The sequence below is a fragment of the Anser cygnoides genome, chromosome 6 (genome assembly GCF_040182565.1).
Source record: "Anser cygnoides isolate HZ-2024a breed goose chromosome 6, Taihu_goose_T2T_genome, whole genome shotgun sequence".
In the NCBI taxonomy this organism is placed as follows: Eukaryota; Metazoa; Chordata; class Aves; order Anseriformes; family Anatidae; genus Anser; species Anser cygnoides.
In genome coordinates this window covers 8,151,822-8,174,446 of record NC_089878.1, presented here as the reverse complement: position 1 = coordinate 8,174,446, position 22,625 = coordinate 8,151,822, and the positions used below count along the sequence as shown (strand labels likewise).

Genomic DNA, 22,625 nt, shown 5'->3' with positions numbered 1-22,625 from the left:
ACTATTTTCATCAGAATTACTAAAGCCACCATTTCTTAGTTTAAGTCACGAATAAGTTTATGACAAACTCCATTCCAGAATAAGCTGAAGTCTAGCTTCACTGTAGGAAAAGTATGATACATATACCCAAGGTTTAATCAAGTTCTCCAGAATCTGTTTTGAATCCAACAGCTTTTGTATGGAACAGGAAAACAAGTTGCCTTTCAAAAAAAATTTTTTTAATACAACCATGAGCTGTTTCAGAAGATTTTACTCACAAATAATCCATTTTTCCATTGCATCCAGAGAGAGGTATTCACATGGCATCTGCAGGAAAAAACAGTAATTTGTAGCAAACTAATTATATCCAAAACAATACATTTCATGAGAAGTACTTTTTAGAAAAAGAGACAAAGTCTTAAATGCTGATGAATCACAGAAGACTGCTTCTGATTACTAACAAGTCATTGTTTCATCCCTTTTGAAACTAAGAACTTGAACATAAGATTCCATACCCTCCTATACCATGAACAAAAGTTGGACTTGATAATCCTTGTGGGTCCCTTCCAACTCGGATATTCTATGATTCTATGAAATGTTTTGTTTCAACCAACATTGTATTTAAGAATATTCAAGAACAAAAGGCTGCTGATGTATTCCGATCACAACCTGACAGTTGTTAATGCTTGATTATCTCCCCTCCCCCCCCCAAAAGATAACCGTTCATACCCCAAATGAGACAGCAAATGTAAATAGTTAATTTTTAAAGGATGTATCAGTTCTGATTTTCAGTCTTTTGCCCCAAAACATCCAGAGTACACAGGATTCCTTCACTCTACACTGCAGGAGTAATACCGCTTCCCTTCATCAGATTATCAGATACTAGAAATGAAGGCATGGGCTAATATACCAGAAGCTTTAATTAATGCAAAAAAATCTTTCCCCTGTATAAAAGGATGCAGCTCTACCAACAAACCTATTAATTTCCCTTTTTCAAAAGCCATGTAAAGGTTAGCAAATAGAAAACGAAACATCCCTACGCTGTTTCACAGAAAATACTGCTTAAATTTATCATATAAACCAAATTAAAAGGCCATACTGTGTCAGACTGTGCAGGATTAAGCATTGTACTAGGTGCACTGATGAGGCTCAGTAGTTGTGCGTTTCTCCACTGGTCCGCTGAGAGATTTCTTCGAGGATAGACCATCTGGAGTGAAATCAGAGCATCTGAAAGGGACTGAAAAGACGACAGACAAAGGAGGTTGGTTAGAAGCTATGGTAATGCATTAGCACAAGAGTCTTAATTCACGAAACGATCAGAAATTGAAACTGATGCAAATCGCTACACGCTAACACTATAGTTCAAAAATTGGCATATTCCAAGCACAAAAGAAGCTAAATACTATTTGTTCATTACTTATTCAAGCATCTTAATTGGGTTATTCCCTTCTCTGGCACTTCATTTATTATGTCCTTCCCACCTTGCAAGCAAACTGCAATGGTTTTGAGCAGATACTACAGGAGAATCTTCATAACAGATTGAGCAGATCCAAGTAAGTGTGGTCCCATGCTTTTTCCCTGTCTTCTGTATCAATCCTGACGCTTGCATGAGCCTATGGGGAGCCAGGTCGAAGCAATAAACCAGCAGATTAAGATCACTCAGGGAAAAGAAAAGTTCTCTGCTGGAGCTAATATAAAGGGGTAAATGGCATGGCTACTGCAAAACTGTGGGATGATAGAAGGACAACTTATGTGCACTCTTCTGTGACAACCTAACTAAGTATGTACTTCTGCAGCATACTGCCTGAAGGGATCCCTGACCCCAATTTATACCTCTAGCAGAGAATCAGCAGAAGAGCAGAAATTGGCCTGGAAAATGGCTTCACAAAACATTTCAAGGTAAAGGATTGGTCCATTATGAAAGGCAAATGCATAAACAAAGATGATACCAAAAAGTGGAGCATCTTTGCTACAATGCACACGAGAAAAGATTACCTGGAAATCAGATCTTTAGCAACTTAAGTCTTAACAAGACAGGAATCATGCACAGGAAAGTGTAAAAAAAAAAAAAGTAAGATTACTGATTATTTAGACAAAAGTATTTAAAACCAGTTCAGAGCACTTAGAGAAGCAGCTGAAAAATTCTCTGAACTTCTACTATCTTCAAAAGTTTAAGGAAATGCATTAAATCTCAAGAGGACTACAACCAGTACCCAGATTTCAAAACATGAAGACAAAACAACTTTAAGACTTTAGGCAGTTACTTAGGATTTAACTTAAACTCCTGCCAAAAATTCCAAAATAAGGTGTTAGGCAAACCATCTGCAAGCACCTAGAGAACAACACCTGCCATTACAGGTTGGTCAGTACTGATCACATCAAACAAATCTAGTTTCCTTTGACAGGGCAGCACGCCTAGTCAACATGTGGGAAGTGATAAACAAGATATACATTGACTTTGGCAAGGCTTCCATCACTTTTCCAAAGGTATTCTCATATGAAAACACAGTTTAGATAAATCACCAGAGAACTGGTACACAACCAGTTGTGTAAGAATACTGGTTTAAAAACATTTGTACAAAAGATGCTAAAGGCTCATTTAACTTGGCAGGGTCAACTGAGCAGGATACACAATGCCAGCTTTTGCATACAGGAGATATTATTAAAGAGGTAGTGGTGATCAACCATTCTCCATGATGCCCAATTTAAGGGTATTCCAAAGAAAAAACCCTCAGGTTACAAAACAGAAAGAGAAACTCAACTAGGATAGCAAGCCAGAAAAGAATAGTTTCGTAGAAACGTTACAAATCTCCTTCATTTCAAGCTACAAAGCAAACCAAAACACAGAATCAGCCATAGCAGATGAACCACAACTGATTTTTAAGCAATTTTTACTCCTTACTGAATAAACTGGAACCTTACCAATGGGTCCTAGCATTCCTGTATTTCTATAGTTTTCATTTAATAGGGTATGAATCCTCAGCACCATCCATTATAATTAAGATCCCCTGTAAAATTTATACCTAATAGTATTGGACAAAAACTCCTGTGTATTTATTTATTTATTTTAATCTCTGCTTCTCTCAATTAAGGTTACCGCGTTCCTGTGAAAAGTGGTTACATACTTTACTGTGAGGTACAAATTCCTCCATCATTTTCTTTAAAGGATTTTCATAGTCCACAATCATCTGGCCAAGGCGTGGATATTCTCTGTCGCTAAAAGCAACAACAAATAATTCACGCAGGTGTAGTTATTTATTACGTGTTTTTTTAAATACGTTTCCTACACAGCAGATTTTTACCTTGCTCCATGTGTCATTTCATGAGCATAGTTATACAATCCAATGATAGCCTTCCTTTCTTCAATTCGAGACAGCAGTATCATTAGAGTCGTGTAGGTTATAATCAAATCTAGGTAGTTCTTCGTTAAATCAAAGTTTACAGTCTAAAGATTTAAAAAAAAATATCATTTTGAAACTCTTAGAAATAAGCATAAAACTTTCCTCATCTCTCCACCCATTTTCAGCCTTTTAAAAATACAATGGACTGTCTTGACCAGTACTTTTGTTCTGTTTGCACATAGACTTTGTATGATCTTAATTTATTCATCCAAATCCCCAGAACTGCTTGTATTTGTGAAAGCAAGCATGCAAATAAATCTTTTCAGGCCCAGACATCACAGCCGACAGACAGAAAAGCTTTTCTTGGGTGTTACTAAGCACTCAACAAGTGTTGAACTGTATTTTAATAAGACTGTCTGAACTGTCCTGTATTAAGACTCCAGTGTAAAAAACCAGCACACAGGCACTGACCTGCGACAATCATTCAGTAGGATACATGCCTGCTCCTCTTTTGCATTATGAAACTAAGTCAGCCAAAATTAAGAATAACTAAAACTAACAAGGTGGCATTATGAACAATAGGAAAGAAAGCTGAAACCAAAAGGAAAAGGTGTTTGAGTTATTTTATTTTAAATATAACACTCAGGTGTTTGTTCTTGCTTTAGCCAACAGAAGCGATGCCCACAAACATCCCACATATGCTAGGGGGAAACCGTTAATATTCTTGTTTTTGAGCCTCACATGACTTAAGCATACAGATTGCAGTAAATCTCTAAGAATTAACTAGCAGAAGCAACAGTGCAAAAAATACAGTCTGTATTTTGCTGTTACTACTGTCCATAATTAGCCTGTTTAAAAGTACTCAGGAGATTTTACAATATTTATGAAAGTTAGAGATGTGAACATTATGATACTTGTATTTCTCTTGTGTTTATAACTGAAGATGTCATGTTTCTTGAGCTAAAATAAACGTCTTTTTTAACTGTCCATGCAGAACTTGGATCAGAAACATTTTTAAGTGGCTTTTAAAAATTTAAACCCAGAAACTTACAATATCAAAGAAGACTTGGCAAGCATCAATAGTGTTCAGCAGCTCACAAACATGGTCCTTGGAAAACAAAAGGGATCATTTTAAAGAGATTTAAGTAAATCACTTTGCTATGCTTAGTGACCAAGACTATGTTGATTTAAAAAAAAAAAAAAAACATAACTACGAGTTCAAATGTTTCACTATGAAGTATTCATTAACAAATAAAAACCAGAAGCCTGATGTGACATACGTGCTGTACCTTACCTTAAATTCCATTACATCAACAAACGTGAAGTAGTATAATGCCAGGTTCTTCAAAATCTCTGATTTTTCTTTCTGTAGCTGAGCAAGCTGTTGCTAGAAGAGAAACAGAAACATGTTTACAGTTCTGAGATCTTGAGAAGACAGCTGAAAAATAATACCTGAGAGATGCAGATTAACCACCAGGACATATAAATAAATCTTAACATAGTTTTCTAAGCCTGAGGTTCTGTGTGTCTCTTAAATGCACACAAACTTCTCAAAACGAATCATTTAATAGCTGCTGACTATACTCTGCAGATAAAAATCAAATTAGTACACATTAGTACCAAAGTAATATTGTTTAGCTCAACTAGAGACGAAAATGGACAGTTAGGAAAACAGTGTTATCGTGTGTAAAATTAGCAAAAGCAGAACGGTACGTGAGCACAAATCAGTATGATAAAAAAATAATGACGTTACTTGAGGTGGGAAAAAAGGTGGCAGGTTACAAATTTTACTACAGAAAAACATTATGCTTTTAAAGTCTGAACTTACCAAAAAGAATATCCAGGCAAAGCCACGTTAAGCATGCAAAATAAAATGTAGATACAAACATAAAATACAGTAACGGTTCTTTGACCAGTTCCATATAACACAATAATACAATCAAACAAAAGCAACAAAATAAAGAAACAAAAAAGAAGCAAAACACTAGCATTAGACACTGGTGGATAAAATGGAAGAGGCAAATGTGAATACAAAGGCGCAAAATAGTCCACATAGATTATTATTATTTTAAATCTGACGAAGAAATCTCATTGAATTTCCTTTTTTTTTTTCATAATTTTCTTGCAGCCAGACTGCTCACTTAAATGATTACAATCCAGTTACTAATTACTCTCTTGATATGTGAATTGAAGTGAATAAAAGCAATCTTATAACACTTAATACAAAAAATTGCCCTAAGTATCTGTAACATTTTAAATTAAAGACTGGTCAAATTAAACAGGGTTGTATTCCGAGCAAGAGCAATCAATTATTTAAAAAAAATAAAATTGTTCTGTTTTCAAGATTGAATAAAATGAAATGCATTCCTTTTGTGACTTCTCCTGATACTCACATCTACTAGGAAATAGGTTATTGCCATTCAAACGGCAGTGGTACAAGATCTGTTTTCAAACAGTCCTTTGAGCTCTACTTTGACACTTGGTATGAATTTGCTACCAACTTTACACTTTAGCTGTCTTGTGCTCAGAAAATGAAGCATCCATAATCATTGTACGTAGAGGAAAGAGAACGTTGTACTTTCAGGGCTGCTTCATTAGTCCACAGTCATTACACAACCAAAGTGAATTGCCTAAAATGTTTGGGTTTAGTCTTCAGCTTAACCCAAGATGCTTAAAAAATTTATTGCAAATAAACTGCATTTAAAATACTAAGAAAAATAGGGTTTATTTCTGTGTAACTAACACAAGTGTGAACTGCATGAATCTGAGGAGTCATTTCATGAATTTTCAGTACCAGACTACAGGATACTGTTCAGAAATAAGTGTACTTGAGTGCAGAGAGGAAAAAAAAGTGGCATTGCAAGTGCACATGTGGCTTAACACTTTTTTCCTAGAGCAATCCTAACTCAGCCAAAGGAAGGGGGCAATGCTAAGATGAGACCATCACAGCAGTAGGGTGCTGTATAGGGCACCTACACAGTGTGGTTAGGACAAGACTGCTTTGAGGCCGCACTGCCCGGAGCGGGGAGTTATGGCACTACAGGAGGTGGTGCTGGAAACCGTGCTTGCAAGAGCAGTAAGTTATTTTCAGAAATTATCTGAAGTTGTTCATTAAATAAAAGTATATCGGGAGGTATTAACTACACTCCCCCACAAATTAAGGCATTGCTGCTGTGTGCTGTTAACTAGTTACCTTCCTAGTTATCTTCTCAAAAATATTTAAAGAAAACTACGGCATCCTTACAGAGTGAAGCTCATTGTTCTTTGAGCTTTGAGGCTTAAGAAGGTAGGAGCAAGTTTTTCTTTGCAGTATAAAAATCCAAATAAAATAATATGTCAACTGCAATCTGTTAGGTAAGGATGGTGCAAAAAGTGCAACTCATATAACGCAGACCCAACAGTGAGATTTAAAAGTAGTTTACAGCATGTAGTGTCTTGGATGCCTATTTGCATTTTTATCGCTCAGGAATGCGGATGTAGCTCTTTCCACACCCACTGCAACAAAACTTTCCATTACCAATTCTCTAACAGCTGTTTAGATGCATCGGGTGCTATATGGTTATGTGTTTGGTTTAAGGCTGTTTTCCTCAGCTTTAATTCTCATTTATCAGCAAACGCTTTTGATTGCAATATTCAGCAAACATTTTAAAATAGGATAAGCTGAAGAAGTAACTCCTAAAACATTACTATCACCACAAGATTGTTTTAACTATAGATAAATGATTTGGTGATTGGTCAGATGTAAGAGTTTTACTTATTCTTACAGAACTGGAAGTACAAAACCTACCCAAAAGGATAACAATGTTTTCTTGAAGAAGGTTAGATTTAAGACATATGAAAAGCTGTAGAAATTTTAGAACTAGAGCAGGATCAGAAAAAATTTGAAACCATTTATATGAAATCATTTCTGCTGACAAAATACCACCTCTCCAGTCATATTGGAATATTATTTAGAAATTGGAATTTTGAATACCAGAGACTGAAGCTGACAGTTTGTGAAGCACGTTATCTGCAGGAGAGGAACTGACCTTTACCAAGTTGTCTTGTGTTTTTCCTTCTTCATATTAACCCCCCTAAGTCTTCATGTAATTGATTGTGTTCACAGAGAAAGTATATTTAAAGAAGCAATAAACAAATCAGGAATTGCAACATCACTTAAAGCTTGTATGAATGCTCAGAGACAATAGTAACAACACAGATGTTGGCATATTAATGACATCAATAAATACAAATTTAATATGAATACACAGGAAAAATATAAGACAACTGGAAAGGTTGTTCAGAGAGCTGTGTGTGGAAAAACAGAATAACTGTCCTTCTGTAATTATTTTATCATATTTATTTGACTGGTAACAGCAGCATGTGAACAAATGTCTTATTCCATGATCCAGGAGTAGATAGTAGGGAAGGAAATTTTCTGCTTCTTACATCATTGACATTTTTCCTGCATTAAACACTATTTGTTTTGTATAAACCAACACCACAGATACTACAATCCCCTCAGAGAACACACCACCACCTTCATCTTCCCAGCTGACATGTATGTCCCAAAAAGCACTATTACAAATTCTGACTGTTAAAATTTGTGGGATACAGGGAAAGAAATGTCTGCCAGTATTCTTGCTGTCATTTATTTTATTCAATATGCCTGCCATGTGTAGGGTTTTAGACTCAAGACTTCAAAGATTCAATTCCTTGGAACAAAACTCTGCATCGACAAAAGCCATAGCAGAACGATGAAGAGAAAGAAGGATCTAACTAAATGAAGAAAAAGTTTTAAATTATGTAAATTAACTGTAGAATGATGGACGTGTCCTTGATTTTATGATCTCCAATTAAAAGCAGGCTCTAAAGTGGCAGACTGCAGATAAAAAAGATGTAACAGAATATTTAACATGTTTACTAACTAATGCATTTGTACCATATGATCTACTTTTTGTTTGTTCTCATGCTTCTAGCACTAAAGCAGCTCTTCTGAAAAGGAAATAACCACCCATGACCCTCCACAACTGTTACTGTCCCTAGGTTGACCACCTTATCAATAATGACAGTCAATGTACCTTGGGGGCAGTGAGGCTCCTCTTCAGAAACCAACCAACCAGTCAATCTTAAGGGACAGTTTCCCCATTCCCTCAATTTTACATTAATTCCTGCATTAATTCCTACAGTAAGCTCAATATGTATTACTGTATCACCCAAAGCATGGTCGCAGGTCTTGATGTCACTGTGGCAACTGTCTGTGGAATAAAGTGCTCTGCCATGATGTTGTACAGATAAATGTTTGGGACAGAAGTCTAGCTACTTGCATACTTATATTTATAGCATGAAATCATGAAGGAACTCTTCACTCAAAATGCATGATAACTAATTTTGAAATGCCATTTCAGTAACACTGAATAACTAATACAGTGTTTAGGTACTAATGAGTTTGTGGTGCCTTTTTTTGTTGCTTTCTTTTTAATGGCCAAGCTGTTAAGTTCTCAATCATCAAATCAAAATAAGATTTTGATGTGAATGGATGAAGCAAACAGTTTAAGTGTTACACACATTTGTTCTTTTGCAAGTACTGCATATGCTATTAAGCAACAAGAGCCACATTACAAGTTCGGCTTACCTTGGCAAGTGACTCATAAGGACTGATTTCACTTACAGCAGCATAATCCAATGATTTATTACAAATAGTGATAAAATGAAATTGTGTTTGGACGCTGCTCCATCTCAAATTCATGCACAATCAAGGGTTAAACCATGAACAAACATCAGTGCTAAGAGGGCTTACAGTTTTCACGAAAAATAAATTACTTTAAAATGTTCACCAAAGAGAACTGTCATAAATAGAAGTTAACATTTCACATTACTTGTTGGGACTGCTAATGAAAAATAATCAAAATGTTCACTTTCAAAAGACTTAGTTTGAAAATTACTACCTAGTATTTTCCGATTATGTTAAAGCCTAAGCCACTTTAACTTGTGAAGTCATGTGAGAATTGAAGACATCAGACATAATACTGCATAGAAGACTACAAACAGAAGGCAGGAGTGTATCAGAGTAAGGCATTAGCAGAGAAATTCATATTTGAATGATTCTTAGGAAATACATAGATAAAATGTTAATTGTTGCAGAGAATATACGGTTTCTTCTGAAATAGTATCATCACAACCACCAGTAGAAAACACTATGGCTAGTGCAAAGCTGAAGAGAAAGCAGTTGTTACTCGGATTACTTTACTCACACAGGGCATCTCCTGTAAGCTAAATGACTGCGCTGGGGAGCTCAGGGAAGCCCATCTCATTGTGGTGCCTCCAGCGCTGCAGGCTCCTCAAGCAGCACAGGAGCTGAACAAGCAGCCATGCAAGGAGAGCACAGCATCCTCTTACCCAGAAAGGGTTTCCGTCTTCCTGGCCAGGAAGCCAGGTAACTTTGTGGTGGCATACAGGGACTTGTTTTTTTTATTGCTTAGACAATAAGGTGTCTGAAAAAAAAAATTAAGTCTCCCAGGCAAGAAATCCAGCACTTCAGAAAGCTGGAGAAACAGATTTAGTCTTGAGTTTACTGACTAGGGGGATTTAAGTTGCCTGACTTTTAAAAAAACAGCTGCAGTAGGTGTTAATACCTTACCATTTCCTGGAAAGTAAGTGATTAGTTTTTCATGAAGAAGTATTACTAATACATGAGGCAGCAAAGCTAAGACCTAGAAATTCCCTTGGATGAAAAACTACTCCAGGATTATCTTCATTAGCACTGTGCAAATGACAATACTAAGATCTTCATTAAAAACAAGCAACCAACCAACACCTGCTTATTGGCACTGTACTCGCAGGGCCTGAAAGAAGTAATTTTAAAATCAAAGTTAAAAAAATGTTTTTTATTTGTATTGTGTTTTGAAAAGGAAAAAATATTGGAAGAACCTACCACAAATTAATATCAAGGTTGATTATAAAGCCCATATTTAAACAATTATACAAGAAAACATTTAATAAAGGCATGCATTAATGTCATCTAGTAAGCTTCAGCCAAGGAGGGCCAGCTACCCCGTGCCTGCAGCACCTCTCCCACAGGCTGTGCAACCAACTTGCTGTGCAACCAGGTCACTCCAAAGTGAAAGTGGGAAAGGGACAGCCAGCAGCCCAGGCATACCTGTTGGGATCTAAAAGGAAGAAGCCAAAACACCAAGGGACAATAAATAAAAATCAGAGTGAACTAATTCACGTAGACAGACCCTAACCCACGCAGGCCAGAAGCGGGCTCACCACTTGCACTGTGTTCTCATCTGATCTTATTTCCAGTCCCCACTGGCACAAAGCAGCAGATACAGTTGGATTGGTCAGCTGGGAGGTATTCCCCTATCTCAAGAATTTGAGTGGGCAGTCAGCACAAAACCCATCTGAAGAGATAAGCACAGTACTGGGAATGTAGCTACTAGCAAATCTAGATTAACAGGAGCTGCAAAACATGGACATTCCCCCCCATTAAGCACTCCTTGGGAGGAAAGTCTCACTGCTCTGCTGGCTGTTAAGCAATGACTAAGGCTCAACATCACCAGAAGACATTTCAAAATATAGGAAGGTTTTCTACAGGAAAACTGCTCAGGAGCAATGTGAGTAGAACAACATATGTTCGGGAAAAAATGCAGAAATCCTCACTACTTCCCATATGTGCTGTTTTGGAAAGCAAAAGGAGGCTAGCTTTATTACATAAAACAGAGCTTTACCTATGCAGACAGTAGATTTTCACTTCCTACCCACAATCTACAGAAAATCTATGTCTTTTCTCCCTCCACCTCCACTACCTGATTGTGAAGTGCTTTATTCCTGCTTTGCAATGTAATTAAATGTTAGCACTGGCTAAGAAAAGAGTCATTTTTACGTCCTCCTACACTTTTGGGAAGACCGGGATGTTCTCCTCGGATTTGTCTACAGTGAGCACTTAGCCCATACACCTTGTAAGAGGATACATCCCTAAAACACTTCAGAAAAATCAGACCGCTTCCATGTCCCTTACTGAGGAACTTCTCTTCTGAAGCCAATCAAAGAAATTCAGTACAAATAAATTCCCCTGTGCCAGTTTTAACACAACCAGCTCACTGATCTGACCCAGAATGGTGGAGCTGCAAAGCTTTGGGAGGGCTTCTCCAGTCTAGAAGACTTCTCTGAAACAAACATTAAGTCAATTTAAAGTAAGTATCAATACCAGGATTTCCCAAAGACAGAAAGCAGATATTTTTTGTTATATAGTTTCCTTTTCAAATACCACTCTGAAGTGCTCCAGCTTCTCTTCGTCAGTCCTTCAGATCACTATTTACACAATAGCATGTTTCATACTCTGTAAAGCAATGCTGCCTTGCTGGCCAACAGCTGTAACAGTTAATTTAAGAGCTCAGTCTTCAACCTACATGTTTACAAGGTTATATGGCTCAAGACAGTGATTGGAGATTAAAGGCCAAGTGTAAGATCACTGGGACTGCCCTCTGACAGAAGGAGAGAGAGAGAGTTATGAACTGATGAGCTCCACAGTTATCTATAATCAATCTTTTGGAAGACAGACTACTCCACTTAATTTTCCAGCCTGGTCAGCAAGGTTTCACTGGATGCTTCATTTTTATTTTAACTGCTCAAACGCTCACTCTTGTTGCAATATTGAAGCTACTGCAGCGATTGTCAGGCATGAATCTAGTCTGACTCAGCAAGCCAAACACTGAAGGTGGATCACAACCAGAAGCCATGGATTTTACCAATAAAAACGTAAAAGCTATCCATGGTAAATGTAACAGAACCACTGGTTACAGCGGAATAAAATGCACACATTTGAAGATCAGGCATCCATTTAATTACAGTGCAGACTGCTCATACTCCTTAATAAAACATGTTCTTCACCTCTGACACACACAGTACTATACATGATGGAATGTGAGAAAAAACAATCTAACAGCTAAGAATAGGTTAAAAAAATATCCAAAAAGCAAGTACTTATGATTCTCCATCTGAATGCAAGCTTGTTTGTTTGGCAACATTACCTACTAATGTATCAGTAGGCATTACAAACTGTGCAGATGCACAATGCTAAGCAATAGCAACTGCTGCAATTGTATGTACAAAATCCAAAAATCATCCTTGAAAGGCTGTCCTGGAGTTTTCATCGCAAGGACACAGCTTGTGATTTCTCAACTATTTCCCCTCTAATTATCCTCAATAATATGAACTGATGTTTCCCTGTGCCAATAAACTTTTTGCCCTTTTCAATCCCTAAGCGTGTTTCCCTGCTGAAGGAACTTACTGGTCTGCCTTTCTAATTTGTAGTAAGCTGGTTTTTGGCCAGTGGGAGAAAGGAGACAAAGAGCAAGGAGGGAAGCTCAGCCTCTTCCTGACTCGGAGCTAGATGCTTACGCCTTTTTGAACCTAAGCTTTATGAACGAAAGTTCATCTCACTTCAAACTTGTGAACCTTCCCTGCAACATGACATGGCTTTTGCCTCAGTAGGTACCTCTTATGGGTAAAGGTTTCTTTTGGAAGATACAATGCTCCACAGAAAAATGCGTAAATAACTTAAGAAAAGCAAACTGCTGTCTGCTGAGTCCACAGGGAGGGAAAGCCCCCAGTTGCCTATTGCTGCAAGACAAAATCCAAGGTTTAAACTGTGCTCAAAGATACAGTGCAGGCTTTTGATAACTTTGCTTAATAACATTGCTTTTGTTAAACACAGGCCTGGCTGCCTCATGGTAAATAAATGCAAGGCAACAAGGAAACATTATGAGTGTGTCTTATTTTAAAAAATGGAATTGTCAAAATACCTCAAATTAGCTTTCATCAACTTCCATAAACTTCACCGTAACAAATCCTTCAATATCATTATTTAAGCTCTAAATTCATAGTCAACAATTGGGGGACTCTTAGAGCATACACATTATTGCACTGAACAAGTTCTTATGTACATAATAACCTTTTGTTTTTAACAAGTCTGCCACAGAAGTTTAGAGAACACAGAAGCACTTACAGAACATGGTTTGAAGTATTTACTGTTCACGTAAATTTGATAAAGAATTGCCTGCATTTGTTAGCAACACAATCATATTCAATATAAAGACAAGCAATATTAAACGGTACAAAACATGAGTAAGTTCTAAAAGAGAAAGCACATTGTCACTGAAATAGTTCCACCATAAGGGAGAGTTTTTCTGATTTTGTGTGTTGGCATTACTGGAGACATTGCATGGGAGTTCTAGAAGGTATTATAAAAGAAACTAATTATTCCCATTGCTACTACCACTACCACTCTGCAGAAACCAGAATGCTTAAAGCAAGCCTAAACGTCTCAAGCATACATGCAAGTAACTGCATGCAGGGAACATGCAAACCCCATCACCTACCTCCACTTTCCACCTTTTGAAAGAAATATAAGCAGTTAAAAAATCCTTCCCTTTACTTTCAAATTGAAACAGAGAAACTAATGTTCATCACCTGCCAAAAGACACCTGTAAACCTGTAATCTAATTACCTTATTAACCCCCCAAAGACTACAAAGTCATATTCAGCAATACTGGATCACTCAGAAGGGTGAAGTATGATTTTCTATTGCAACTGAACTCACCACATCTGAAAAGGAAATAATTATATTTCCTCGGGATCCGTGTTTTTGTACTTTGCAAGGTTTCTCCTACATACTAACACATTCTTTATTCCCATGGAGACTGCCCCCACAGGCAAGAACACCTGTGTGGTACATTTTCCCATTTTTCAGTCAGTTGGTTTTTACTGATCTGCTGGTGAGGTCTCATCACAAAATGTTATGCAGCTTCCAATTTCCACAATCAAAATGTCACCAACAATTTCTGGTATCAAAGTATGGCAGGACATAAATTTAGATCTTTGTGTAGGATTATTTCCCATTGATAATTCTTTGAAATTGAACAAAGAGTAAGTAAAAAGAAAACCCTAATCAAAAAGAAGACAGAATTACAGTATAATAATCTAACTTTGCAGTTAATTCATTCTATAGTATCTTGTCAGACATCCAAATCAACAACTGTTGGGCATTTGAATCAACAACTGTATTCCAAGTATGACTGTCAGTGTCAGATGTTTTCTAAGAACACACAAAACCTCTAAGATCCAAGCAACATATGTTGAACAGTACCAAAAAGAATAGTATTTGTATAGCCATTTAGTTACTTACATTGTTGTTGCGTGTTTCTACTGCTGGAAACTTCCTGACTATGAATTTGACAGCAGATTCCAGGTTTTTGTCAATAAGATAGGATGGTTTGGCTTTGGGGTCACCACATGCCTATAAAAAAATACAATACAAAATGAAATAAAAAAACACAATCATCCACCTAAAGTAAAGTGATAGTTGCAAATCTGAAGACAAACTAGAAAGATTTTGTTTTGTTTTGCTTTAAGTGAGCAGGTGATAATGAGAGGCAAAGTGCAGGGACTGTCACAGCTGAAATATGCAATGGGAAACAGTACAGAGATGCTCTTCTACTGAAAAAGATGCATGGAAGTATCAAAGCAGTTAGTGCAGAACAGCAGTGAGGGAAAAAAACTCAATCCTAAAAGAAAGAAAAATACGTTTTCTTTTTACTGCTATTCCTGGTTTGAGGTAGTGTTGTATTCATTCATCTGGAGTTAATAAACTGTTAGAAAATTCAATCATTTCATCATCTGTGGAGGACTATCCTTTGTGAAACAAAACTAAAAAGCCCCACCACCAATCTGCGTTTAATTTTTCTTTAAATTGTTAACTGCAAGAGAGCTTTCCATCCCACAATAAAACCACCAGTACTTGCCTAAAATGCCCTATTTCCTTAAATTAGGAACTAATGTTTTGCTCATTCTCTTTATTCCTACAGAAGCATAAGCTGTGCTTTAAAAGCAGCACTCAAGAAATTTCATTAAATTTCGATTTGAACAGAAGTCACAACTAAATGTCAAGTCTTTTAAAGAGCCTACGCGGACATATCAGAAGAACAGGTTCAGTGAACAAGCAACTGATGAAGAACCTACTTTTGCCAGCTGCAGTGCATGCTGTCAGACACACTACTTATTCTCAACTACCCTAACAAGCCATGCTATATGCTTTAGTTGGGAGAAACATACTTAAAAGCAGCATTATTAACCTAACAAAATTGGTGCTCAAATTGTATTTTCTTTCAAACATGTGTTCAGCTTTATAGTCCTCAGAGGGATTTGCAAAGAAGTTCAGTGTCTCATGCAAAACTAAATTACATGCTATGCGTTTCTACGCAACATAGTGAACTCAAATGGCAGCTCATTTAAACTTTCCACATCGATTTCTATGGCTGAGTTGCAGACCGTAGAGACAGAAGTCATGGAGTATGAGACCGATTCTGAAAGCGGGCAAGCGGGCAAAGGGAAGGTGAAAAGCTTTGCAAACCTTCCAAACTTGTCCTTGCTGGGAAAGCATTGTAATAAAAAGAGAGAAAAATTACATATAAACAAATGACTCTTAAATTCTAAAATATGTTACAGTTAAGTGAACTAATACACTATTACCTACATCCGAGAGAACATTAAGACCGTCTGTTACTATAGACTGCACATGTTCTACTGGATAGTGATTATTTTGGTACTCACAAACACATTTACATGTACTTTTTAGTTACTATTGTAAAAAGCTCTGAGTATATGTTGAAACATGTAACTGCTAATAGTACTTCCAAACTTAAGTTCAGGTAGGGAGAGAAAAAAGGAGTTAAACATCACATGCATCTACAGGGGGAAAAAGGAGAGAAACTCAGTGAAGTTTTACATACCTGAAAAAGAAACGGTAGCCAAGAAAAAAAAACAAAACAAAAAGAGTCATTATTGTAAGTTTCTAAAACTTCTGCCTGCAGTACATGACCATTAAAATATATGCTAATGTACTACTCTAATACCCAAAGTCTTACATTTGCTAGTTTTTTTCCCAAAACGAATACTAAATTTTGTTAAAAGTTACATCCATAACACTCCAAGAGGAATTTATAACAAATTCAGCAATGTTCACATCATTGACTAGATATGAAATAGTTGCTCTCATGTTCTTGCAAGAGCAAACAATGTGTGCCACGAGACTTTTCTATACACACTTTAAAGTCTTGACACAATTTCTAAAGTAAAGATTATACTATAAATAGGTTTGAAAAATTAAACAACTCGCTCTTCAATGAAGTGTTAATTAATTAGATGTCATGGATTTCTCAAAAGCTGTGTCAGATGAATGCAATTTACCAGCTTTGCCACACACTATGTAACTTTCTCTACCAAAAGAAGTATTACAAACTACGAAAACAGCTTAGCAGACAACATATACCTGTGTTCCAATTTGAATGTGCTTGCTCTCATACAGGAGATGAAAAATCTTCATCTTGCCATCGCTGACTTCCTAAACTTTTCAGTCTGAATTCCAACATTACTTCTACATACACTATTTCTTAATTCTTCCTAGCAACAGATGTGCTTTCCTCCTATAAATCAAAGGTTTACTATTCTAGAAATGACATTCTATCCAGGCCCTTGCATGCAGATTATTCACACGGAAACAAATATCTGAAAATACTAACACCAACATCCTCACAAGGTTTCGGGAACTCGGTTCTTTGCAGTGACAAATATTATCCACAGCCTAAGTGGCGAACCCCTAAATACATACGAATATGTGAGAGACAGCTTTGTTCCTTTCCATCGTGTGTTTGCTGTCGTCGCACTTAGAGCAACCGTAATTCTTCCTCCAGTACTCTACTACACAAGATTAATCCACAGAGTAGAAAGAAGACTTCTGCAAGATGAGAGGTTGGAAGTATTGTTCGCCCAAGCTGCACCTGCAGGAAGCTGGGCGAGCCTACCCACGCGGACTGTTCCAGCAGCTCAGCCCACTTCTAACAACTCTATTTACTTATTTGATTACCAGCTTTCTTTCATCCATACATTTTCCATCCGTGCTGTTACCTGTATTCAACATGGCTTGTAAAGTCTGTATAAGCCAAACCTTTCCTAAACTGCATACTGACCTACAAGGCTCATGCTCAGGTCACTTCACTCTAGAAAGCATACAGGCATGAAAAGACAAACCCCCGTCCTAGAGGACGTACTTTTCTGCGCAAGTGTGGAAATGTGGTAAGGCACCTAACCACAGTTTTGCACTGTAGAAAGAACAAAGACATTGAGGGCAATGGTCGTGGGTAGAATGCAGATAAGAAGGGTGGGTTTTGCTTTTATTAATACAAATCCCTTGTCAATATTGCAATAGGCAGGCACGCTGTGGTATGACATACAAAAATCACTTTGCCACATACAGATCTCCAGCAGTTCAACAGGAATACTGCACCGACACTCAACGTTCATTCTCAGCCTCAGAAATCACTTCTTCCCCCAAGTGGGCTGCAATAACCTTTTTTTTTTTTTTCTTTTTTAAAAACAGCAGAATGGCTACATGTCTGAGCATTAAACAGAAATCCAGGAGTTGAAATGGTCTTGGTGGCGCAACATTCATGGCATACAGCTCTCAGAAGTTATGGGATTCCAGCCCCTTCAGGCCCGAAATACTACACGCTCAGAATCTCCCCGCAGCCATCTCCAAATTCTTTTGTACATTATTCAACAGCTGCCAAGCAGTTATGATAAAAAAGACGACGCAAAGCTACCATTAAGACTGATCTACATAATTATTTTTTTAAAAAAAGGACTCAGACACTGGAATTCTATCAAATTAGGCATCATTTCTTTCCACGGCACTTCAGAACGGTACCCTATTATGACCAGCTCTGAACCAAGTAAGCATCTTTTCTTGATCCAACTCGGTGCATCCAACACTAACAACAACACGATTTCTACGGCTATAGGGGATTCATTACCCCGACTACTTCTTTGCCATCATATGCACAGGTCATCATTCCAGACAAGGTGGACCAAATTCCATCAAGCGTTCAGAACTGTTCCACTATGCCATGCCATATGAACTAAAGCAACATTTTCCTCTCTCAGGAAAACAAGGTATTATTATTATCAAACAAAATTGAGGTTATTCTTCACTTGAGGCTATTAGAGTTCTTCTATACAATTGTCACTTTGAAAATGAAGAATACTACAAAGCTTCACTTTCTAGGTGGCACTCTCTAAGAGGCACCCTACGATGAAGCACCCAGCAACAAAAATGTGCTTAAGTTCTACATTTATGGTAAGCAGTCCCTAAAAAACGGCCCAGAATCTAGTACAGCTGCCCAGGGACCACAGTATACCTACTTTAAGAGGCATACCAAAGAGATCTTTTGCCCCGATACAGTTAGAGTTACCACTGCAAAAATCAAAGCCTAACATTTCACTTCTTTGTTGAGGACAGCGGGTGTTGGACAACGATGATAAAAGATCCAGCAACATAATTCCTACAGAAAGCAAGCTGATATCACGCAAATTAAGTTTACGTTCAGGCAATCGTCCAAAGCCAGTGGCATGGCACAGCGTACGGGTGCAAAACTGCATTGCAAAAAAATGAGCTTTGTTCTTGCCTTTTTTGCATAGACCTGTGACGTGCTCACATGAGAGCATAGGGAAACACACCTGAGTTACACCATGAATAAAAAAGCCTAAGCTCCTGTCATATGGAAATCGCTTTTATACCTTTCTTTTTAGTGCTAAAGCCAATCTATTCCAAATAATTAGCAGGGTTGTTGCCCCCCCCCCCCCCCCCCCCCCCCCAAAAAAAAGAGAAACGGGGCCAGCAGAGTTATCATTTGAATTGGTATTTCCTATTTTTCATCCTCCAAACTGTCAGCGTCAGAAGACAATCATAAAACAAGTCATATTTTGCAGCAGTTGAACATGGTTTTATTACTTTAAGAGAACTAGATTTTACTGTAACTGCGGACTTGATGTAAAATACTCCTGAGCACAGTTCTTTCCACTGGTAGCAACAGACACCAAAGTAATCTTGGTTAGCAAATCACCCCACCTTCAATTTTCATTTATGAGTGAATCTGCATTAAATTTGCAGTGTTTCTTAACCAGCAAATAGATGGAATTTCTGTGACAGCAAGAAAAAAAAAAACAACCTTCCATCCCCGAGCTAGTAACTTTCATTAGAAAATAGAAATACACTAAGATTTCTAGCATTAAGAAAGGAAAAACTCCTGTGTGAACCATTTACAGCTTACTACAGCACATTCCCTTGACACACAGGAAAGGCATGTGCAGTAAAACCATTCTCCCCTTGTACTAGCTGCTGACATTAAAGACTTCACCCTAAAGTTTATCTGTAAGCTTGAATGCCTGGTTTGTGGCCGTGCATCCTACAAAATTATACTAACACATGGCAAAGAAGTATTCAGAGACAGGTTCGTCAAAAACTTTGTTTCTGCAAGCCAGCAGGTATTATTTATTCTCCACTTATGTCATGCATTTAAAACAAATGAGATTACCACCCGACAATCTCTAATTTTGAAAAAGCAAAACTATTGAGCACAGAGAGGTGAATAATCGATGAAGAGCTGCTTTGAATGCTGAATACATTAGGAAACAGTTCACACTACGTTTGCTTTAACATTGCTCATGAATCCTACCACAGACACTTTGTTGTATTTTAGGTTTTGTGGAAGCCTGAATTTAATAATACACAGGCTTGCCCCAGATAAGCCTTGTGAATGAAGCCTTGTCCCTCTTAACAGCTATGAAAGAAGATGCGAAAATTAACTGGTCACACAGAGACAAATTATTATAGTTCAATATTTTGATGGCTAAAATTTAACTGTCCTACTCTAGTATCACTTGGGTAATCTTGTACCAAGTAAATTCACTTACTGGCATTTGCAATTACATAAATGGTGCTCGTACAAAATGTGAACCTATTCCGTACATTTCATATGTGTTGTTCCCATGATCCAACTAGGATCTGGAATACAGGGGAAAGGCTCCAGTTACCTCATTTCAGGACATATATATAGGCCTTGAACTTATCCAAACTATGGCTCAAAATTATTATAAATGTAATGGCTATTTCATTTTCACACACAAAGGTTGAGTTTGAAGGATACTGCACTTTCACCCCACAGTATATACTTCATTTTGAATCCCGGTATCTCTGTACTCAGAGATCCAACCCATTAAATGTAAGCTCATGTGAAGCCAGAAAAAACAAGGCTAGGACAGACACCAAAAAATTGCTTACCCTACTTTCCTGTTCCAAAGCAGGATCAGCTATATCTCTGTTGCTCCTGGGAGATATCTGCCACATCTTTACTTACAGGTCTCCAATGGACTATATTCAAAAACGTCCTCAGACAGCCTTTTCCATTATTTAACTAACTTGATCATCAGGAAGTTCTAAAATATAACCTGCACTTTTCTTGCTACAATTTAATCCAGAGAACTTCACGTTCTCTGTGCCCATACTGACTTGGACAAGTTATTTCCCTTCTCCTTACAGAAGTGTTAAGTACTTAAAAACCTGCATTAATCATAATTTACTTTTCAAAAAAATCCCCTGCTTTTTTTTTTTTTTTTAAAGGGATCAAATTGTCTGCATCTCTGGTCATCCTCGCTTTTCTTCTTTGCACTTTCTGCATTTTGTCCACATCCCTCTTGAAGAGCATGTTGAATCACATACTTTAGAGCATGTTGAATCACATACTTTTCAGATGAGTCTTCATGCACGCCACATACCTACTCATACATTTCTGAAATCTCCCCTTATTTTTTTGCAATTCAGCCTACTTGGCTGAAGTTTACCCTACCTTCTCCCAACTACCTTCTGCAGGCTTACTGCCTCATTACTCTTCATCTTCCATTTTACATTTCAGTAAGCACAAAATAAGTTAGATTCACACTTGCTCAGCCGCCTCCAAAATACGTTAGAGCATACCTATGATTTGGTAGGCTCAAACTGAATTCTAATTACATTTTTCATTATTTCTGCAGCTCCTGCCAGTTTCCTACCTGCAAAGTTAATAAGCAGGCCGGATTCATCACCTAGGTTGTTAACGCGGAGACTGGCTGGAGCAGAGCTAGGGGACAGCCCAGTGAGACCTGTTGGACTGCAGTCTGACGACAGGATCTCCATAACCGCTCCCTTATATGGTTGTCCATCTGCTTTCATTATTACGATTTCACCCAGGCTCTATTTCCTCAGATTGTTCTTACGAACAATCAGATGAGGTAATGTCAGCAGCCTTGCTAAGGTCAATGTGTAAAATATCTACCCAGTTGTCCTTACTGGAGCAACCTGTCACCTCACCGATGAAAGAAATACACTTGGTTTGGCACTATCTGTACATGACAAACTCATATCTTCTGTTTGTAGCACCTGTTTAAATAAGCAGTTAGGTCTATTAATCAAATACATGGCAGGTGAGATGCAAACAAAAAAAATGAAGAGGAGTTTCACCACCACAAAAATTTCCTTAAACGTAATTTATCAAGTAAGACTCTAAAAAGAAAAACAAGACAATGGGCACGTCCAGTCCATTTGGACTCTAGAGCAGGAATTGTTACGAACTTTCAGCTGCATCTCCTCTGCAGACAATCTTAAAAGTCTCCTGCAACTAAAACTGGATTTGCTTTTGTGTCAGCACACAGCAGGGCAAACGAACAGCAGCTGGGGGGGAGGGTGGGCAGGTAATGTTCATATTCCTAAACAAAGAAAGAATGCAAGGTGATTTGGGGCATCTGTAAGTGATGCAAGAGGATAAGCCCATCTGGATTTCTTTCTGTATATTTGAGAAGATTCAATAAGGGATTTTTGAATTGTATTAAGAAGTATCATTGCTTCCTTACAAAATCCTAGAATTGCTCAGGTTGGAAGGGACCTTAAAGCCCATCTGGTTCCAACTCCCTGGCATGGGCAGGATGCCACTAACTAGATCAGGTTGCTCAGGGCCTCATCTAACTTGGCCTTGAACAACACCTCCAGGGATGGGGCATCCACAGCTTCACTGAGTGGCCTGTGCCAGGGTCTCACCATGCTCCAAGTGAAGAATTTCCTCCTAACCTCTAATCTAAATCTCCCCTCTTTTACTTTAAAACCATTCCCCCTTGTCCTGTCATTATCTGAACGAGCAAAAAGTTGTTCTCCATCTTCTTTATAACCCCCCTTAAGTACTGAAAAGCTGCAATGAGGTCTCCGTGGAGCCTTCTCTTCTCAGGCTGAGAGAGCTGGGGCTGTTCAGCCTGTTCTTCATAGGAGACTGAATTTTAGATCTGAAAAAAAATGACATGATACCACCAGTTTGTTTTTGCTTCCTGACCAAAGCAATTAGCTTTTTTGCTTCACCAGGACTGATCATGTTTGAGGTTTTCTCCTCTATTATCAGCTGGGCA

At 37.8% G+C, this 22,625-nt stretch overlaps 1 protein-coding gene across 9 annotated transcripts in view; it reads right to left on the bottom strand.

Annotated features, from left to right (window-relative positions):
* The window catches only part of NCKAP1 (NCK associated protein 1), a 60,127-nt gene that overhangs the window by 33,696 nt on the left and 3,806 nt on the right, over window positions 1-22,625 (bottom strand). For 2 of the 9 annotated variants that reach the window (XM_048058287.2, XM_048058291.2), the window contains exons 2-9: window positions 15,715-15,732; window positions 14,491-14,601; window positions 4,615-4,707; window positions 4,372-4,428; window positions 3,282-3,424; window positions 3,105-3,195; window positions 1,079-1,216; window positions 258-306 (exon numbers count right to left, since the gene is read on the bottom strand). In XM_048058287.2, coding sequence (XP_047914244.1) covers window positions 258-306; window positions 1,079-1,216; window positions 3,105-3,195; window positions 3,282-3,424; window positions 4,372-4,428; window positions 4,615-4,707; window positions 14,491-14,601; window positions 15,715-15,732 — 700 coding nt within the window. Of the gene's footprint in view, window positions 1-257; window positions 307-1,078; window positions 1,217-3,104; window positions 3,196-3,281; window positions 3,425-4,371; window positions 4,429-4,614; window positions 4,708-14,490; window positions 14,602-15,714; window positions 15,733-16,632; window positions 16,702-22,625 lie in introns of those variants that run through there. The other 7 variants (XM_048058289.2, XM_066999297.1, XM_048058290.2 and 4 more) reach the window with 5 other exon arrangements.